General features: G+C 30.9%; 2 protein-coding genes across 7 annotated transcripts; one reads left to right on the top strand and one right to left on the bottom strand.

Moving 5' to 3' along the window:
- Nucleotides 1-826: 826 nt before the first annotated feature.
- On the bottom strand, nucleotides 827-15009 carry LOC100881984 (uncharacterized). Of its 6 annotated transcripts, XM_012294922.2 has the most exons (9): nucleotides 14877-15009; nucleotides 10246-14084; nucleotides 3029-10113; nucleotides 2333-2539; nucleotides 2108-2227; nucleotides 1777-2034; nucleotides 1589-1705; nucleotides 1440-1511; nucleotides 827-1155 (listed from the first exon to the last, which is right to left on the bottom strand). In XM_012294922.2, exons 1-9 carry the CDS (start codon nucleotides 14891-14893, stop codon nucleotides 1069-1071), a joined length of 11802 nt encoding a protein of 3933 aa, XP_012150312.2. In that variant the 5' UTR covers nucleotides 14894-15009; the 3' UTR covers nucleotides 827-1068. The 6 variants fall into 6 exon arrangements, with proteins under 6 accessions (XP_012150312.2, XP_012150309.2, XP_012150311.2 ...); XM_012294919.2 differs by having other exon boundaries at nucleotides 3029-14084; XM_012294921.2 differs by lacking the exon at nucleotides 14877-15009 and adding an exon at nucleotides 14486-14860 and having other exon boundaries at nucleotides 3029-14084.
- An 820-nt stretch (nucleotides 15010-15829) lies between these two features.
- On the top strand, nucleotides 15830-19271 carry LOC100879497 (dihydrolipoyllysine-residue succinyltransferase component of 2-oxoglutarate dehydrogenase complex, mitochondrial). Its single transcript, XM_003707305.3, has 9 exons — nucleotides 15830-15970; nucleotides 16383-16407; nucleotides 16556-16607; nucleotides 16703-16773; nucleotides 16857-16984; nucleotides 17131-17469; nucleotides 17535-17710; nucleotides 17788-18238; nucleotides 18305-19271. The coding sequence occupies exons 1-9, from the start codon at nucleotides 15896-15898 to the stop codon at nucleotides 18437-18439; spliced, it is 1452 nt and encodes a 483-aa protein (XP_003707353.2). The 5' UTR covers nucleotides 15830-15895; the 3' UTR covers nucleotides 18440-19271.
- Nucleotides 19272-19319: the final 48 nt, after the last annotated feature.

A 19319-nucleotide genomic window follows, 5' to 3' on the forward strand; every position in this document is an offset into this window, starting at 1 on the left:
TAAAAGAACAAAATTAACATAGAACATAAATCTGGTTCGTAACAAAGAAAGAGAATACCAATTGCAGTATAATGCATAAGAGATAAAAATGAGTAGCAAACAAAAATAACGTGTATAAATCAAAATACATTACACACTTATGATATATTTAAATCTACAAAGTATAATGCTCCACAATTTATACATTACATGATTTTTGCATACTTTGCAGACTTTGATATATTATAAATGTATAAAAGTCCACGGTTTCGTTATGAGAACAGACTGAAGAAAAAAAGAAAATGATTAATTATTAATAGTGAGAAAATTATTGCAACAATTATTATTTAATAAGACATACAATTTATCAATAAACTCAAACATGTATTTCTTATTTAAGTTATTGAAATCTTACTATATCAATGCTAAGTATTTAAATCCTTTGCACTTATCATGTTATATATAAAAAGTGAACAGTCTGTGAACTTAACATAAACTAACAAATATTATTAACATTAACATTTATTATGTTATTGTTTATTAAGTATACAGTACCACATTGAAATATATTTTATAAATATATTTAATGGAAAGTACAAAGAAAAAAAAGGAATAAGTGCAAAGTTTACAAAATTTTGAATTGTAAAGTGCAATTTTTAGTTTCATTCATTTATTATTTATGCTTCTATTCAAGAATACAAAAAAAAGCACTTCGTAACGCGCACAAGGCACAAGAGGTTTGTCCTCGGTAGCGCGAGTTTATAAAATCGAATAAATATCTTTTGTTTTGTCGCTTTTTACAGACAAGAATCTAGTATAATTTTCTAATGTATCGTAAATATGTCGATTTCGTCGCAGTACCAATAATTTAATTTTCTGTACAAACGTATTTATATATATGTGCATCATTTCGTAAATAAGATTATGTATATATCTATATGTTACGTGTGTATATACATATTACAAATCTAGTCTTTTTTAATTTGTACAATTATTTTATAGAAGTTAATTGTAAACATAGGATGCACTCCAAAGTAAATCAATACTTTTTTTTTAGGAGCACGACTAGACTAGGGATTAGGTGTTAATTTAAAGTTGATTCACCTGTAGTAATGTTCGTACTTGTATTGGCATTTGCCATGACTGCAAACGTTTATCTTTGCTACCTGCTATGATCTGTGAAAAGTAAATATTTACATTTTATATTAAGTCACTTTTACATTCACCTTATAATAATCTTTTATAGTGTAGTCTCACTATATGGCCCACTAAACGACTGCCCCTGTATACTGACTTTCACGTACACAAATAGTATTCCCCCACCCTTTTAGTGGATGTAAGTACATTATTAGCGGAATTCCCACTCTGTTTATATGATTCTTTCTATAATTTTTTGTTCCTACAGTTCAATGTAAGGCCATAAAACGAGACGTGTTCCACTGTTTTGATAAGATAAATACCTTATTGTCTATAACTTCCATACTTAATAACATGTTGCCTGGTCCAGCTATACTGCACACGAGTCGATGATCCTATAATATATTTAAAGTTTAGTATAATGTTTTACAATATTGTATACAATATTGTACATTCTAGATACAATATTAACCTTTGTATCAAATACATAAATATTTCCGTCGTAACATCCAGCAAACAGTAATTGTTTGTAGAGACGCATACATACAATTCCTACTCCTGCATCATACTGTAATATTTGTTCGCCATTCTACAAAAATAAAATTAACATAAATTGGACATTTACAGGCAACATATCGTCGTAATATTTATTTTACTAACCGTAAAATCAAATACGGGTATAGATGTACTACTCGTACCACAATAAATTAAATTATTATCACGCATTAGACTATACACTGTGTGACTCTTTTGACCGCAAATTGTACGAAGAAATAGGCCATTTTGAGCATCACGTATAGTTATTGGCTGACTACGCGATGCTACAATGAGAACTTTTCGTGGACCCTCGTTAGTTGCTTTTAAAGCTAGTACAGATTTATCTGAGAACTGTATACTGTTTCCTTTAATAACACCTGACTGGAACATTAAGTAATGTTTTCTTTTACAAGATTGTAAAAAATAATCTTGTTTATAATATTTTCTGACAGACCTTCACGTGGTAACGTGATACATGACCAGATTTTGTACCAATAAAGATTATCCCCCATGCTTCATCCATACATTGTATCGGGCTACCTACGTCTGCAGTGTCTCTTACTTGTGCTCCAGTCTAATAACATTTGTAAGAACAGTATTATGAACATTGTTTTATGTTGGTACATATTATATTTTGATATATCTTAATGTAATTATAACGTAGCAATGTTTTACTTACTGTGATATTATAACACCGTAAAGTTCCATCCAATGAACCAGAAAACATCCATTCTTTACTAATATCCGCACCCATTGTATTATATACATATAAACAAGTTACTGCTGCCGTATGACCTTTATAGATGTTTAATATTCCATTGGATGCTTGATTATACCTATATACTCTGCCATCCTCACTTGCAGCTAGGAATGAATTCTCAAAAACCTAAAGGGCATATTTATTCTTGCTGTTATCTGATTAAATGCAACCAAAGATTTATTAAAAAATAGTATTATTTCTATTTTAATCTTTTATTTATCTGTACAATATAAAAAATGATATAGATTTGCATTGAAATATACAACGAATCACTTATTAAATAAATAATAATGACCAAGGTAAAGAAGGATAATGAATGAAATCTTTGAAAATAAAAATAATTGACGATTTTATTAATACTATTTCTATCCATACACTTGTTGCAAATAAAAATATAAAATTTATACTGTAAAAATATAACACAAAACATAAACTTGTAAATGGATAATAAAAAAAATAATACATATTTTGTTGAAAGACTCTACATTTGTCATAAAAAAAGGAACACACTGAAATTAAAACAATAAAAAGAACGTATCAATAAAAAGAAGCAATAGTCATGCATTATCAATGTTTTTTTTTCATTCTTCTTTTATATTGCTTTCGTTTCTTTACCTTAATATCTAAAATCGGTCCTTTGTGAACCGTATATTGTATCCTTGGTAATTCTTTATCATCGTTCGTATCTATCACAGTCAATGTTGACTCAGAATTACTACACTGTTGGTTTATAGTCGACGTCGTTTTTTCTTCTACGATCTCGATCTCCGGTTTATCACAATTCTCTGGAACATTTATTACAACCGGCTCTTTCGTTAAAATTGGCATAACATCAACTTGAAGATTCGTATACTCTTCATTATCATTTTCAATATCAGCAACATCTATTTCATTATTCGATGGTTGTGTTTCTTCAAATCTGACCAATTTTGCTGGTTGACTTTGCACACATTCCTCGGTTATTGAAATTTTTCGTTTTACACATGTACTATTCAGTAAGTCTTTGGTTGACGTTGATTGTACAATATTTGTAACAGAATCTGTTTGAGTTGAATTAAGATATGGACAAGAGTTAATTGTAGAAATTCCATATTTTTGCAATACATTGGGTCTCACATTTGGATTTAAAATTGTATGTTTGCAATCTACCAATCTCACTTCACAATTCTTTGTTTCTGATACAATATACTGTTTGCAGTTTTTAATTTCTTTTACCGATTCATCTATTGGAATTAATTGGTCAGTGGGAATTTCAACCACCGGAGGTCCAGGTCTATACTTTTTCTTGTTAAACACTGACTTCTGAGGCTTGAACTTTTTAGCATTCAACTGTGCATTCTCCATTTCTTTCTCAGGCAGTGGTGTATCAGATATTTTTGGAAAAATCGTTTGAACATTTTTCTGACATGGAAGTTCTTGTTCTATACCCTGAGAATTTCCATCAGTTTCCAATTTTATATGTTTTACAGTTTCTTCTGTATACCTTGAACTTCTTCGAACAGCAACTTTACGGTTTCTTTTACGTTTGGGCACTCTTTTACTTGATGTTTCTCCAGCTTTTAACATATCTGAACTGCTGTTATTATTTTCTTCACTTACAGCTTTTGAGTTTTGTATACTTTTTTGTTTCTTGAGATTCATAAAGTACTCATTGTCAGATACATAATTAACTTCTTTAGAAGTATCAGTGACATGTTTTTGGTCAGAAATTGAAGAATTGTTCTGTTTATTTTTCTCTCCTGTGAAATTATAATCTTCCTTCTCAATTTCATATGTAGTTAAATTTTTACAGTTATTAGATTCAACTAAATTTTCATTTTTCTTGGAGTTCTGCAACATTGTTACCATTTGTAGTGAAGGTTCATCCGTTGTAAGATTCTTTTTAATATTAATATCTTTTTTTTGTACATTTAATTCCTTTAATTTATCTACTTTTTCTTCGTGTAGGTTTGCTTGTGAAATATCAAATGTATTACGATTGTTATTTGTATTATCTGAATCCTCAATTAAATGTAATTGATTAATTTCTATGCCATCATTCTCCACAGTTTTTTGTATCAGAGGTTCTATTATATTGTTTTCAATACTTACAGTTGTTTCAGACAAGTTACTTGTACATTTTGATGTTACCTCAGCTTCCAAATTTTGTTCACCTGATTCTTCATAGTGTTGAGATTTATCAGAAGGCAATATTAATTGCAAATTGTTTTTGTCAAGATTTTTACTTGCATTATCTTTAGTACTGTTTAATATGGAGGAAAATACTGTTTGGTTTTCTTTTTCTTCTAACGATTTTGATATTGCATTCCTTTCTATGTCAAGTACAACATCTCCAGAATCACCACTTGATTGTCTTTCTGATCCTTCCATGTAAAGCTGATCTGTTCTATTTTTTGCGACAGCATTTATTACTTCAACCACATTTTTCCAAAGTTGTTGATCAGTATCTGTTTGTTCTGGTTGCTGATCTCGAGAATTAAGTAACTTTTTCTTTTTATGTAATTTTTTAGCGCATAGTGCAGACAGTGGTAATTCTTCTTCTTCGGGAGTTAATGTATTTACAACCTCTGGTACATTCTGCAGTTTCTTCTTTTTCTTCTTTCGTGATTCAATTTTTGTTTTTCGCGTTTTTGCTATTTCTTTTCTGTACGTTTCCTCCAAAAGGGCAAGACCTGTATTTAATTTCTTTTTATTATGAGTACTTGAATTCTGAAGAAGAGTATCCCAAGTACTATCATCCGAATATATTAGTGACCTCTCTAGTATTTTATTATCTAATGGTTTTATCACTGAATTTAAACTTAAATCTTTAACATTAGAAGTTTCTATTATGTTTTCATTATCTTTTGCTGAACAAGTTTTCTCAATCTTTGAATCTGTAACATTGGTGAAGATCGTAGATTCTGTTGATTCGTCAGATTTTTCATTTACTTTATCAATATCTAACTCTGCTTTATCATTGTTCAGTGTATTCTCTGTATTAACTTTTTGTGTAGATATCCTGTTGGAGTCTTCTTGAGTATCAATTTCATTTAATGAATTGTGACTGAAGTCTTGTTCATTAGATTGTTTACTTTCTACAGCTGTCTTTTGTAAATCAGTGGTGGACATATTATTATCTGATTTGTTTTCCAATTTTTTAATTGTCTTTTCAGATTTATGTTTCTTCTTCTTTTTTGAAGTTAATAATTTATTACTACTTGTATTTATGATTTCTTCTTCATTAGAATCACAAATGAAAGTATGAGATTCCTTCTTTTCAGTGTTATGTTCCTGTTTAGAAGATGCCTTAGATGTACCACATTGTGTAGAATTAACCATAGTATCCTTCACAGATGCAGTTCCTGTACTTCTTTTGGCACATGGATTTGTTACAGGACTAGTTTCAAGATTCTGAATTAATTGTGACATTAATACAGATGGTGTTCGAGGTCTCACTATGGGTACTTCTATTTCTTTACTTGTGTGTACCATATTGTTTTGGTGCAAATTATTCTCAGTTGGTGTAGTGCCATTTGTCAGCATTTGATATAAAGTCATTTTCTCTGTCATTAACTTGTGAATCTCAACATCAATCTCAATCATTCTGGCCATGATAGTTTCTTTCGTATTTGGATACTTAACTTCTGTAATATCTGAATTTACTGTTTCCGCTATCAACTGTTTTGAAACATCACGCTTCTTTCGTTTTGTATGTTTCATTTTAGATTTATTTTTTACTTTATGTAACGTTTCATTTCCTTCTCTTTGGTCTAATTTTTTTGAAGTTGCTTTACTTACACTTTTTAATTTACCTTCTTCTACCGTAGGTGTTTTTATTTCAGATGTGGTTGTTGAAACTAATTTATCTACTAAACTATCGTTCAAGTCTCGCTTATTTCTTTGTTCGCTATTATTTAATTGTTTGTTCGATTTTAGAAACTCAACTTGCGTTTCAAATGACGGTGTATCCACTGCAGATAAATTTTCTAATGATTTTCTTATAACAGTTTTTGTTGGAACATTCAACTTTAGTAAGGTCTCACTTTCAATAGAAGCAGCTCTTGATCTTGTTACCTTAAATCGTTCAGAATTATGCTGTGAATTATTTTTTGGTATATTAGCGATATCTGTTTCAATATTCTGCTTAGTTATTGCTGGAATTACTGGAACAATGGAATCAACTAATTTAGAATTTTTTGTTATTTCTAAATTTAATTTAGAAACCACATTTGTAGAATTTATAATTGGTTCTTCATGAGTGAATTCTTTTGAAAGAATATTTCTTTTATTCGATAACGATTTCTCCTTTTCAGAAATGATATTCTGATTTTCCTCTCGATCATTATTTTTATCAAAGACTTCTGATAAATCTTTAAAATCAAGTGAATTGAAATTTGATGGTTTAACACTATTTGTAGAATCTTTTTCTTGTTGATGTTTACTCGTAAATACATCTGCATCCCTTGCAATACAGTCTTCAAGATCTAAATCAAGTGCACTTAATTTTTCAATTGATTTTTCATCTGCATCATCTATATACTCATCCAAGACAATAAATGGTTCACTATCTTCGCCAAATGTATCCTGATTGTGTATATTCATTATAGGCGAATTATCATTGTGTTTTGTATTAGCATCAGAAGATTCAGCTTGCTCTTGCAGCGTATTACTATCTTCTGTTTCTAACGTTTTCATACCAATTTCAATTTTATCTGTAACGTTTGAATCATCATGAATTATTCTACTAGTAATATCACTTTCAGTAAAACTTGGTTGGTTTTCTGGTAAGTTGCAAACCGGCGATGTTTCATTACTGTCTTTCCGTTTTTTAGAAGACTCAATGTCAGTAGTTTGTTCACTGTTTGCTAAATCTATAACGGATTTATTATTATGATTTGATTGTAAGCACTGCTCAGGATATTTTTTAATATTTTCTCGACTATTCTTGTTACCTAATTCAGATATCTGATGAATAGTTTCCTTAATGGATTCCACATGAAAACCTTTAAATGGACTTTTTGGACTGTTTGGAGATTTAGCTCCCAGATCTTTATCGTAATCACTTGAATTTTGTTCATCTTGCAACTGAAGCATAGGTTTATTATTATTTTGGTTTTTAAGATTATTTACTTTTGCTTCTAGATGTGTATTGCTCTTCTGACTAACAACTTCTGAGGCTTGTACATCTTGTATACTTGAAGTTACATTATTTTGAGTTCTGAGAGTTGTTAAATTTTCCATTTCAGCTGGATACACATCTTTCATCATACTTTTTTCGATGTTCTTAATACTAGTTTTCTTGTTTTTCAAATTTATCGAACTTTGAATCTCTGTCGATTCTTGATCCGTACGGTGCTGAACATTTGCATTGACCTGATTTGTAATATCATTATTAGTAGATAGTACATGGACAGTTTCTTCTGTCATGGAACAAGTATTCATTTCTTTGTGTTTAGGTTCGTTATTAATTATTAATTCTGTATTTGAAAATGTTTCAGAATGTGTAATTTGTGGTTCAGATAAACTTACACATTTTTTACAATTATCTATCTTTTCAGTTTTAGTTTGATTAGTACTACTAATAAGTGATGACACCTGTATACCTTCAATCACTTTTTTATCAGCCTGTTTTTCTATTGTCAAAGATTGTTTCTTTTTTTCCATAGATTTTTTGATCTTTTCTTTTTTCAATTTCAATTCTTTACTTCCTTCTGATCGAATGTTTTTAAATTTAGTGGATTCAACAGTAGATGGTAATGTTTTTAATTTCTTACGCCCATTATCAAATTCTCTAACTACAGTTGTATGTTTAGAAAAAGATTGCAAATTGTTTTTATGTACCTTATCAGAATTATGAAGAGTATTTATTTCAGACTCAATTAGTTCAGTTGTATTCTTCTTTTTTTCATTAGACCTTGACTCATTGACATTTTTTAATTGTACAGGAACTAAAGATTCTTTATTCTTTTGGGAACTAATTATGTTTTGACATTTTTCTCCTGCATCAGTTTTCTGTTTAGCTTCTGGAATACTTGCTGTTTTAGTTTTATCTAATCGTGGATCTTTCAACAATCCTTTATTTACATCACCTTCTATTGCTTTTATCTCCTTTGTTATATTCAATGATTCAGTATTGGCGTTACTTATCGGTGAAATATGATGCAAATTTTTAGAATACGCAATAGAACTTTCTGAATTTTCCTTTGCCATAGCTTGTTCTTTCAATCGCCTCTGCAGTGTGCGTTCTTTGTATGCTTTTATGTCTATTTTCTTATAACCACTTTTAGTTTCTGTTAGAGTAGCACCCGCCGCAACTATTTTCTGATCAATGGACTGATTATTTTCATTAGTTTCGTTAACAGAATTTGAACTATTACACATAAGTAATTTAGTATTCACCTCATTGTTATCACTATTAGTTTCAATCTGTGGTTGAACGAACAAAGATGGTTCGGTTATATTTACAGAAACATTAATGTGATGAAAAGAATTATTCATAGACGGAACAGTATCTATTCGTTCATTATTATTCTCCACAGTTTCATTATGTTTAATTTTCTCTGTTTGATCTTTCATCTTTTTACTGTCCGCGTTTATTAAATTATTCTTTGTAAATGCAACTGTCTTTTCTATGATTTGTTTCTCTTGAGTATTACTAAACTCTGGCATTTGTTTTAATTGTGCTTTCGTTTTTGGTTGCACAGTTATAGAAAGAACAGTTGGCTTATTCCTATTTTGTGACGATGTAATATCACATGTAACTCTAGAAAATTGTTGTTTCTCTAACTGTGAATTTTGAGATTCAGTTCGTGAAATCACTTCAACTGGCTTATTAGCCAAATTGGGAACAACAGAAGAATGATTAATTTCATTGTTAAGTGGAACATTCTCCTGGAAAGTACTTACTGGTTCCTCTTTAATAATCACTTCCTTTTTTATTTCATTTTCTGTGAGTAACCGGAACTCTTCCATTTGTTCACTGGATCTTGAAGTATCAGAGTGAGAATTTCTATTTCTTCGTTTTTTCTTTTCCTTCTTACGTTTCTCTTTTCTATCTTTTTTTCTTTTCTCACGTTTACGAGATTTGCGTTCCTTGTATTTACTCTTCTCTTTCCATTTCTTCTCTATCTCTGCAGTCACTTCGTCTCTTATTGTTTCATTGACTGAACGTTTTTTTGCTATCTTTTCTTTCTGCTTAATAACTTTCAACAGTTTTGTCACATCTGGAGCGACAACAGTTTCTTCGTCGCTATCGCTTGAACTACTCATGCTAGCGCTACTGCTACTTCCTGACTGGTCATCCCTTCGTATCTCTTCTGATTCATTTGTACATACACCTGAATTACTTGTAGAAACTTCAAATGTTGAGGGACTCAAGCTTAAATGTCTCATTGGTGAATCTGATGAACAATACCTTTGTGCACGACAATTTCTATTTTCTTTATTTCTTGTGTCTTCCATACTTAAATTTTCAGCGCTACTAGAGGCACATAGTCGTGTAACTGCTAAGCTTGCTGTAGCATTTATAGATCCATACTTAGCTTCCCATTCTTCTTTTGTTAAATTTCTGAATGTATCTGGATCCTCTTGCTCTTTTCTGTACCATCTTTCATACCTTTCAGATCTAAAGGTACCTCTATCTTCTGAACTGCACTTACGTGTTCTTGAATTATCCAAATCTGTACTTTTACCAAGCGATTTAACCCGTGCAATTCCAGCTGAAAAAATATCATCAAGATCAGCAACTGTTTTATTAGGAATTTGCAAAAACGCGTTACATTCTAAAGGTTTTGATACTGTTTGCATTAACAAGGAACTTTTGCACATTTCATTGTTGGATTGAATCATACTTTGTTTTGTAATTTGTTCTGACTTATCAGTAACTTCTGACAATATATCATCCAAGTCAGCTTCATTGAATAACGGTTGCTGTTTCTTACATGTGTTTTCGGCTTCAGAATTTAATTTATTTGTTAATGAACTTTTTGATGAATTGACATTATCCTGTGAAAGAGAAAGATAAGATAATTCTTCCTCGTTATACGACGAATTATCTTCTCCAGATTCCATATACATATTTTCATATCTTGGAAAGTTTGTCAGATGCTGAATTTTAGTTTCTTTATTTAAACATTTAAGGGTATTCATGTTTGAAATATCATTTTGATCTGTACTTGGAGTTTTATTAACATCTGAGTTTTGTGCTTCAGGAAATTCAAGATCAAATGGCATAGGATCAAGCTGTAAAACTTCGCTTAAATGATGAATGAATTCTGTTGGTAAATCTGTGATACCCACAACAGCACCTGGATCCAGCATTGCATTTAACTGGTTCATAAATTCCTCTCTATCATATTCTTTCATTTTTTCATCTTCTGTGTTCCTCATTTCTAAAGAAAGAGAAGGTCTTTTCTCTTTTACTAAATGTTTCATCGCAATATCGAACTTGCGAAGACTCGAATTATTAACCATATTGCAAATATCATTTTTACTCATCTTTAAAAAACGACTAATCACTCTATTTTTCCACATAGATTCTGAAGTAGGAGCTTCCACTTTTTTAGACTCCTTTCTTGACTTTTGATTCTTTTGCAAATTCATGGTCATATTTGGTATTATTGCATTTGAAGAATGTAGATGTGACTTTTCCAAACCTTTGGTATGATCTTGATGAGTATTATTTAATTGTTCATGTACAGAAATGTTTGTATTCTGTACCTGATATCCTGAGTTTGTTTCAATATTATCTTCACTTTGTTTATTCTTATCTTGATTAGTATTATTCCTTTTATTTTCAGGATATTTTTTAGATATCACCTTTTGTTTATCATAATTTTGAGTTGAATCTTGTTGGCAAGTTTCCTTATTTTCTTGATTGCTTATAGGAGTCCTGTGCCATTCTTCTGATTTGTGGATTTTCTTTGCTTTAGAATTTAAATTAAATACCACTTTAGGTCGTACTTGATCTTGTGTTAACAATGTCTCTTCAATATTTTTATTTCGATTTTGTTCTTTCTCATTTGCTTCAATATCTTCTGGTTTTTCATTAATTAACTCTGGTCCACAAACTGCACCTTGTTTACATTTTTTCTTTCTAATTTCTTTTCTCTTCTGTTTCTTTAATGCATTAGAATGTACTTCATCTGTTACTGAAGAATGGGATGCACTTTCATTTGGTATAGGAATCTCTGATGGTGTTAATGATACTTTTTCGTTTTCTGCTTCTTCTGTCATGTTCATTATTTGTTTAGCAAATTCCATTGCTTCTTGCATATCTTCTAATCCATCATCCATACTTATACCTTGACTAGGATTTGAGTTTTGTTCCAATGGAGATTCTTTTGGTGGAGGTAGTGGAACACTAGTAATATTTATAGATGACGGAAGTAGTGTAAATTCTCTCATCATCATTTGTCCATTATTTGTTTGTGGCAAAATAGGTGGAAAATTTGTTTGTACAGTAGAAATATAAGGTTGATGAGAAGGTATATTCACCAGAGGTGGTCGAGGAAAATTTGAAGCTATACTAAAATCCGAAACAGATGATGTTTCTATTAAATTTATCATGTTTGATCTTGAAGCATCTAATGGTGCAATCAAATTAGAACGTTCCTTTGAAGAAAGTCGCGGGTCAAAGATTGGCGGTGGCTGAAGAGTTTCATCTCGTTTATGAACTTTTGGTGGTGGTTGTTGAGGATTGAATTCAGGTAACTTATCATTAGTTGTTGTTACATTTGGAATTCGAAGGAGTGGTCCTCTTGAATCAAATGTAGGATGTGGTTGTATCGTATTTATACCTCGAGGAATATGTACTGTCTGATTTCTTGAATCTAAAGAAGGTATAACTTGCATATTTTCTTGCATATTAGATGATTCAATAACTTTTGGTCTTATATTTGGAGGAGGTTCACTTGGATCAAATGCAGGAGGAAAATCTTTAGGTGAAAATGACGGTAATGCAGCGTGTTGAGAATTATGGCTTGAAACAGGTACATTTGGTGTGAATGGTGGTCGTGCTCGTGGATCATATACAACTGATACTAAATCATTTGACTTGAATGGTGTAACGTGTCTTGGTGGAGTTATACGATTACCATGAAAAGGTAATCTTTGAGGTCCATGAGGAAATAAATTTTTTCCATTTTGTTGAAATGGCCATCGACATCTAGGGCCTTGAATTCTTGGAGCAAACCTAGGAGGCACATTGAAAACTCTTGGTTTAAAAATAGGTGTATTATTCAATTTTTTATCGCCATTCGATTTATTTACTTCACTGAAATTTCGACATACCAAAGAGTTTGAATCACAGGCAATGTTCAAATTAATGTCTTCATTAGAAGGTGTATTATTAAATAAACCTTTTTGAGAAGGATCAGATATGTTTACCAAATTCTGACATGGTTCTTTATGAGATATATTAGTTTGTACATCATTCTGAATATGATCATTTTTAACTAACTGTATTTCTGCTGCATCAATTTGGTGTATAATAGTATCCTGTACATTACGTTTGTTTGTATCGTTTATGTCTGTTTCAACTGGATTTTGATTTTGTGGAAAATCTACTTGTAATGCTCCTTGATTATTTGAAGCTGTTTCTGACACAGATTTTGTTTCCACATTACTTAAATTTGAAGATCTTTCTGTTATTAGATCACTAATTAACTCTATAGATGTCGAGTTTATTAAATTTTCTTTTAAATTTGATGATTTTTCATTAATATCATTCGAGTTTGAAAACATTAAATTTTCTGTAACATTATTGCACTGCAAATTTAAATTATCCGAGTTACATTCAGGATCAGGCAAATCATTAAGCAATTTTTTATGATGTTCATCATTTTCTAGTACATCTGACTGATTCAAAACATTTTTATTCTGTACGAAATTCAAGGTATTTAAAGATTCCTCTTTATTTTCATCTACAATGATAATTTCATCATTTGTATTTATAATTTTAGACTTCTCTTCAAAAGTAATTGTAATTTCATCATCATTAAATGTTTCATCTGTACTATCAAGTTTTAAATTATTACAATCAACTCTGCCTATATCTTTAAAGTCTGTAAAAGTCAAGTCAAGTTCTGGTGGCTCATGTCTAAGTTCAGGAATAACCTTGTTTTGAATATCCTCTTCAAAGCCATTATTTGGTAAAATAGATAAATCATCTTCCCAAAAATTTGTAAGATCTTCCTCTGTTATAGAAGATAATTTTTGCTTCAACTTATCAACTGTCTCTGTAATCTTTTGCTGCCGTTCTTCTTCAGAACCAAGTAAAGGAATATGTGTAACTGTTATAGATTTATCTTCCACTTGTTCCTCTTGTAATAATGGTATTCTGGATGCAGGATTTCTTATAAAACCCATGCAAAACTGAGGAGCAGGTGGTCTACCTGGACCAGAAAATCTTACTATTCCACGACCACTTACTGCACGTCCTCTGCTATTCGGTCGAAACTGTAAATTACCTCTGTATTGTGGATGAGGATGAAAATTTTTATTTTGTTGCCATGACATAAACTTAGGATGCTCTATCCATTTTTCAAGTCCAGGTAATCTATGAGGTGGTCGTGGATAGTTGAACCCAGGATGGGGAAATCGGGGCCCATTAAATCCATTGATTGGACCATTCGATCGAGCACCCCGTAGTCCAAATCCTCTTCCCCTGAATCCACTGCTGCTCATCACACTGTTGATTATGTCACTTTAATTATTGTAGTGCATTTGAGTCTAAAATTTGTTTAATAGTCATATGACTCTTAAAACGCACTCACGTTATAAAAATATTTACATATTGCTTAATTTGCTTAGTTACGATTTTATCATTTCATGAAAAGAAACGTTTTATAACAACTTGAAAATCTATAATAACACACATTTTAACGTTTTCATAATTACTGATGTAAATATTTAAAAAATTATAACCTATTGTAAATAACAGTCAAAACTGAACAAGAAGTGTACGAAAAAAGAATATCCTTATTCTTTTATATTTTTGACTAAATTGTTTAATTATTATGAATTTTTACCATCTATATTATAATTGACTTGAACATATTTTATTATATTTCTATAAGGAAGATGTATGACCTTTTCTTCGTAAGCGAAATAACAACAAAACGACGTGCACTTATTTAAATATAATCGCCATGTTGCACATTAAATATTATCGACTTCGATAAATTACACACACTTGTCTTTTAAATGCTTCTATTCAACTCAAATGTTTTTTTCTTTTAAATTGGAACTTCTTTACTCGACAGTCAACGATCAAATACTATTATATGTCGCGTCCACACGACTACGTTCGTAACATATAACCACCGTGTTGTATTCCATTTAATAATTACTCTATGCTATATTCATGTTTAAAAACTCCAACTTAGTCATGAAGTTACGAACACATAAGATTGTTCATAAAAGTCACATTTATGGATATTATTTTTTGTACTAATATTGAGTCATCAGAGAACATACTTACTCAAAGGCAAATTTCATTCATTCTGCGCATGTTGCCTTTGAAAAGGCTAATATCTCAGAATAATACGCAAGCGCTTAAACGATATTTACGATGCCAAACGTGTATACATAGTGATCTTCTTTTCGGTATAGTCACTTACTGTTCTATGATACCTCATATGCTTCATATAGAAATAAAAGATTTCCAAATCCATAGATTTGTACATTTTTGAATTCTCAGATTTACAAATTTCTAAACTTTTGTGTAACTGCTGGTGAAAAGCGTATGATCCAGCCTCCCTCACGTTGCTTCATTTTATGATTCATGTATTTTGGTCCACCGCATATATAACCATAAAATGCGAAGTAGATAGTAGATTGGCATCACATTAGCGATGAGAAGTCTTCTGAATTTGTCGAGATGCGCAAAACAAGTACGTTCTCTTATGGTAGACACTAATTAATGATATTTTAAACAACTGTAACTGAAACGCATTACTAAATCAGACATATAAAATAAAAATTGTTAATTTACTTATAATAAATTTATTAAAAAGGTACTTCAATGTTGAATTCCTTATTGTTAAGTATCACACCTTACAATATTACGCTTAGTACAGTAATGTTCTTAATTATGCAATTACACATGCATACTTAAAAATATTCTTAATTTTACTTCGACAATTATTCTACAATTAAATTTATTTTGTTAGATGTATTTTCGTTAGATGTTATTTTCATTATACATAAATATATGTATATATAATTAAAAAATTTCATTGAAGTTCTAATCAAAAATGTTTAGCAATAACAATACAGATAACATTTGTTTTCACATTTGTTTGTAATCATTACATTTATTTTTTGTGTTCTTATCTAAGTTCATGACAGTTTTTGCGCATTTTGGAACACACCAATAGCAAATTTTAGAACACATCTGTCGCAATAATCTACATAGCCACTGACATACTAGTCTGTACAGTCTGCTTACTATCACGAGAGTCGGGAGTGAATATCAGAGTTGTGACTTTCCGTTAGAGGATGGCCGCGATGCTATCCAACTGTTCGCGGTTTGTGCCTCGTATAATAACAAGAATTAGTATATCACAAACCAAGGTGAGTTTTATAATTAAGTTCTTTTCGTTTTTTGAAGCACACCCAAGATACATATGACACCTACATTAAGCGAAAAGAACTTAACGCCCTTTGAAGTAGCGAACGTGTAGCCAAGGTTGTCGAAATACTACCCTTATTTTCAACATTGATTATATAATAGTATCTTAACACTGCATGACTTGAATCGTCAATAAAAAGAATGAAATTTCACGTGACCGTCAAATACGAACTCTTCTTTTAGTTAAATAAGATTTCGATTGCTTTCAAGCTGTTTATAAGTCAAGGTTTCTGTTATAATTGAAACAATACCTATTTTTATCTTCTCCTTCCATATACCTTATTTTTACATCATAATGTATGAACAGTAGAACAGTAAGGAATGATTTATTATATGTATTAATCTTTATTTTAGGTTGTGAGACCTTTACATAGGCAAGGTAAGACTAATGGATATTAAAAATGATGAAACTTAAAGGAGTGGTGAGCTATGTTGCAAATCTAAAATATTATCTTTATAGAGAGGCATATCAACATTGGGGATAACCATGAACAGAAACTACTAATTGTATCAAATCATTTTTGTAGGGCACATTCTATATATCCACACCCAACATGTGGTTACCAAGAATTCCCAATTGTAAGTTAAAAATCAGAACATACACGTGTTCTTAGATTGATAACATTTTTAAATATTTGGTTACAGTTTTAATCTAATTATATATTTTTATTCAGGTATACAAAGTATAAGAAATTTCACTGTTGGAAAGATCAGACAAAACATATTCATTCAACATCCTCGTTATGTAAGTAAATTTATATGTAGATAAATAGATATATTGAAATAGATTACTATACATTTTTACATATTTTATATTTGTAAAAACAGGGGAAATAAAGGAAGTTGTAGTACCAGCATTTGCAGAAAGTGTAAGCGAAGGAGATGTCAGATGGGATAAGAAAGCTGGTGATCAAGTTAAGGAAGATGATATTTTATGTGAAATTGAAACAGATAAGGTAAAATCAATACTACAAAAGTAAGAAATATATTTGTATGCATATTATATCAAGCATATGTTCCTACATCTCCAGATCTTTATATCCCAGATTTTTATATTTTTGAATATTTTGCAGTTATTGAATTTATGGTAATTTTTTTGCAGACTTCAGTTCCTGTACCAGCACCTGGTTCTGGTGTTATAAAAGAACTCTTTGTAAAAGATGGGGACACTGTTAAACCAGGGCAAAAATTATGTACCATTGATATTGGTGCTACCGGTGGAGCTGCACCATCAGCTGCAAAACCTGCTGAAGCTCCAAGTCCACCACCACCACCACCACCACCACCATCAGCAGCTGCACCACCGCCGCCACCACCACCACCACCGCCACCACCATCAGCTGCTGCTGCACCTCCACCAGTACCACCACCAGCAGCTAAACCTACACCTCCACAAGCACCTGCAGCATCCATGCCAGTTGCTGCAATTAAACATGCTCAGGTAAAAAGATCAATATTATGAATTTAAATTGCAAAATTTTGTAATAAAAATGTTCAAATTTTTAGGCATTAGAAAGTGCGAAAGTACAGCTACCTCCCACTGATTATTCTCGTGAAATCATTGGTACAAGAACAGAGCAACGAGTAAAAATGAATAGAATGCGAATACGTATTGCGGAAAGATTAAAAGATGCTCAAAATACGAACGCCATGTTAACAACTTTCAATGAAATTGATATGAGGTAACTATATATTACAATAACTTTTTGGTTTTTAATTCTGGTTTTGTAATTATTAATGAATTATATTTTTTTTATAGCCGTATTATGGAATTTCGTAAAACACACCAAGAAGCCTTTACAAAGAAATATGGTTTGAAACTTGGATTTATGAGTCCATTTATCGCAGCAGCTTCTTATGCTTTAAAAGATCAGCCAGTAGTGAATGCTGTAATAGATGGCACTGATATTGTTTATAGAGATTATGTTGATATTAGTGTTGCCGTCGCCACACCAAAAGGTCTTGTCGTTCCAGTCCTTCGTAGCGTAGAAAACAAAAATTATGCAGATATTGAAATTGCTTTAGCAGCTTTAAGCGATAAAGCAAGAAAAGGAAAAATATCTGTAGAAGATATGGATGGTGGCACATTCACAATAAGCAACGGTGGTGTTTTCGGATCCCTTATGGGAACACCTATTATTAATCCACCACAAAGTGCTATTCTTGGAATGCATGGCGTATTTGATAGACCTATTGCAGTAAAGGGCGAGGTAAATGTGATAAAATTTTGTTGAAATTATGTAATGATTCTTTTTTATTATATTAAGGTATTCCAGGTTGTAATTCGTCCAATGATGTACGTGGCTTTAACATACGATCATCGATTAATTGATGGACGCGAGGCTGTGATGTTTCTAAGAAAGATCAAAGCCGCTGTAGAAGACCCCAGGATTATTTTAGCTGGCCTTTAAGCCTCGTAAATGTTTTCACTAAATCGCTTCAAATACGGCTCTCATTACATTACGGAACGTTTTGTATGCGTTGTAGTATATTCTGTTATCGAGGCTTTTACTTAAAAAAAAAAAAAAACATATTTCCAGATATTTATTAATCATTGTGATAAACGAAAGTATAAAAAGCTATTGCATAATTAAAGTAACGTAAAGTATTTCAATGTAAAAAACTTTATCTTATTAACAAAGTATTGTTTCGATTCATTTATATACTTCAATATAAAGTGAATTGATCTTTCTACAGCATAAATTTCGATTCAATTAAACTGTTGTCCTTTCATATACATTTTCTAAGTTCGGAATGAAGTGCAATATAAAAGAATATTACTGATTCAAAAATTAAACTTCAAATGTACAATGTAACTGAGAAGGAAAGAAAGATGGTATTATACCTTTTATTCAAAACGAATTATGTACTATAAAGGTTTTCCGTATAATGATCTATTTAATACTATAATTAAATTAGAAATTTATTCGTTTGTTTACATTAAAAAGTATTTCTAATTTTTATATAGCTTATATTGTTGGACAGCATGTTTTTGTTCCATTTCATGGCACATGATTTAAAAATTTCGTATACAACATTTACATTTTTTAAAAGTGAAACAAGACAATTACAAATGATTGTAACGATAATTTTATTATTTTTGATGGTGCTTATTTTTATTCTGATGCCTTTAATTTGTGAGACGTTATACAGAAGCGACAACTGAAAAATTTAGATGATACTTTACTGCAAAGATAATTGTATCTAAATATTGAAATAAAATTTCATTAATCTATAATATCATTTACGTTGTTTAATTGTTTTATTGCTTAAGAGTGGAATTATATTTCA

Source organism: Megachile rotundata, chromosome 10 (assembly GCF_050947335.1).
Source record: "Megachile rotundata isolate GNS110a chromosome 10, iyMegRotu1, whole genome shotgun sequence".
In the NCBI taxonomy this organism is placed as follows: domain Eukaryota; kingdom Metazoa; phylum Arthropoda; class Insecta; order Hymenoptera; family Megachilidae; genus Megachile; species Megachile rotundata.

Excerpts from the sequence above, each read along its gene's own strand:
- LOC100881984 (XM_012294919.2), bottom strand. Across the intron at positions 2,540-3,028 it reads GACCGATTTTAGATATTAAG|GTTTTTGAGAATTCATTCCT; the intron begins GTAAAGAAACGA and ends TATGCCCTTTAG. Across the intron at positions 2,035-2,107 it reads TATCACGTTACCACGTGAAG|TCAGGTGTTATTAAAGGAAA; the intron begins GTCTGTCAGAAA and ends TTAATGTTCCAG.
- LOC100879497 (XM_003707305.3), top strand. The coding sequence starts at position 15,896 with ATGGCCGCGATGCTATCCAACTGTTCGCGGTTTGTGCCTCGTATAATA. Across the intron at positions 16,408-16,555 it reads GAGACCTTTACATAGGCAAG|GGCACATTCTATATATCCAC; the intron begins GTAAGACTAATG and ends TCATTTTTGTAG. Across the intron at positions 17,470-17,534 it reads CTGCAATTAAACATGCTCAG|GCATTAGAAAGTGCGAAAGT; the intron begins GTAAAAAGATCA and ends TCAAATTTTTAG.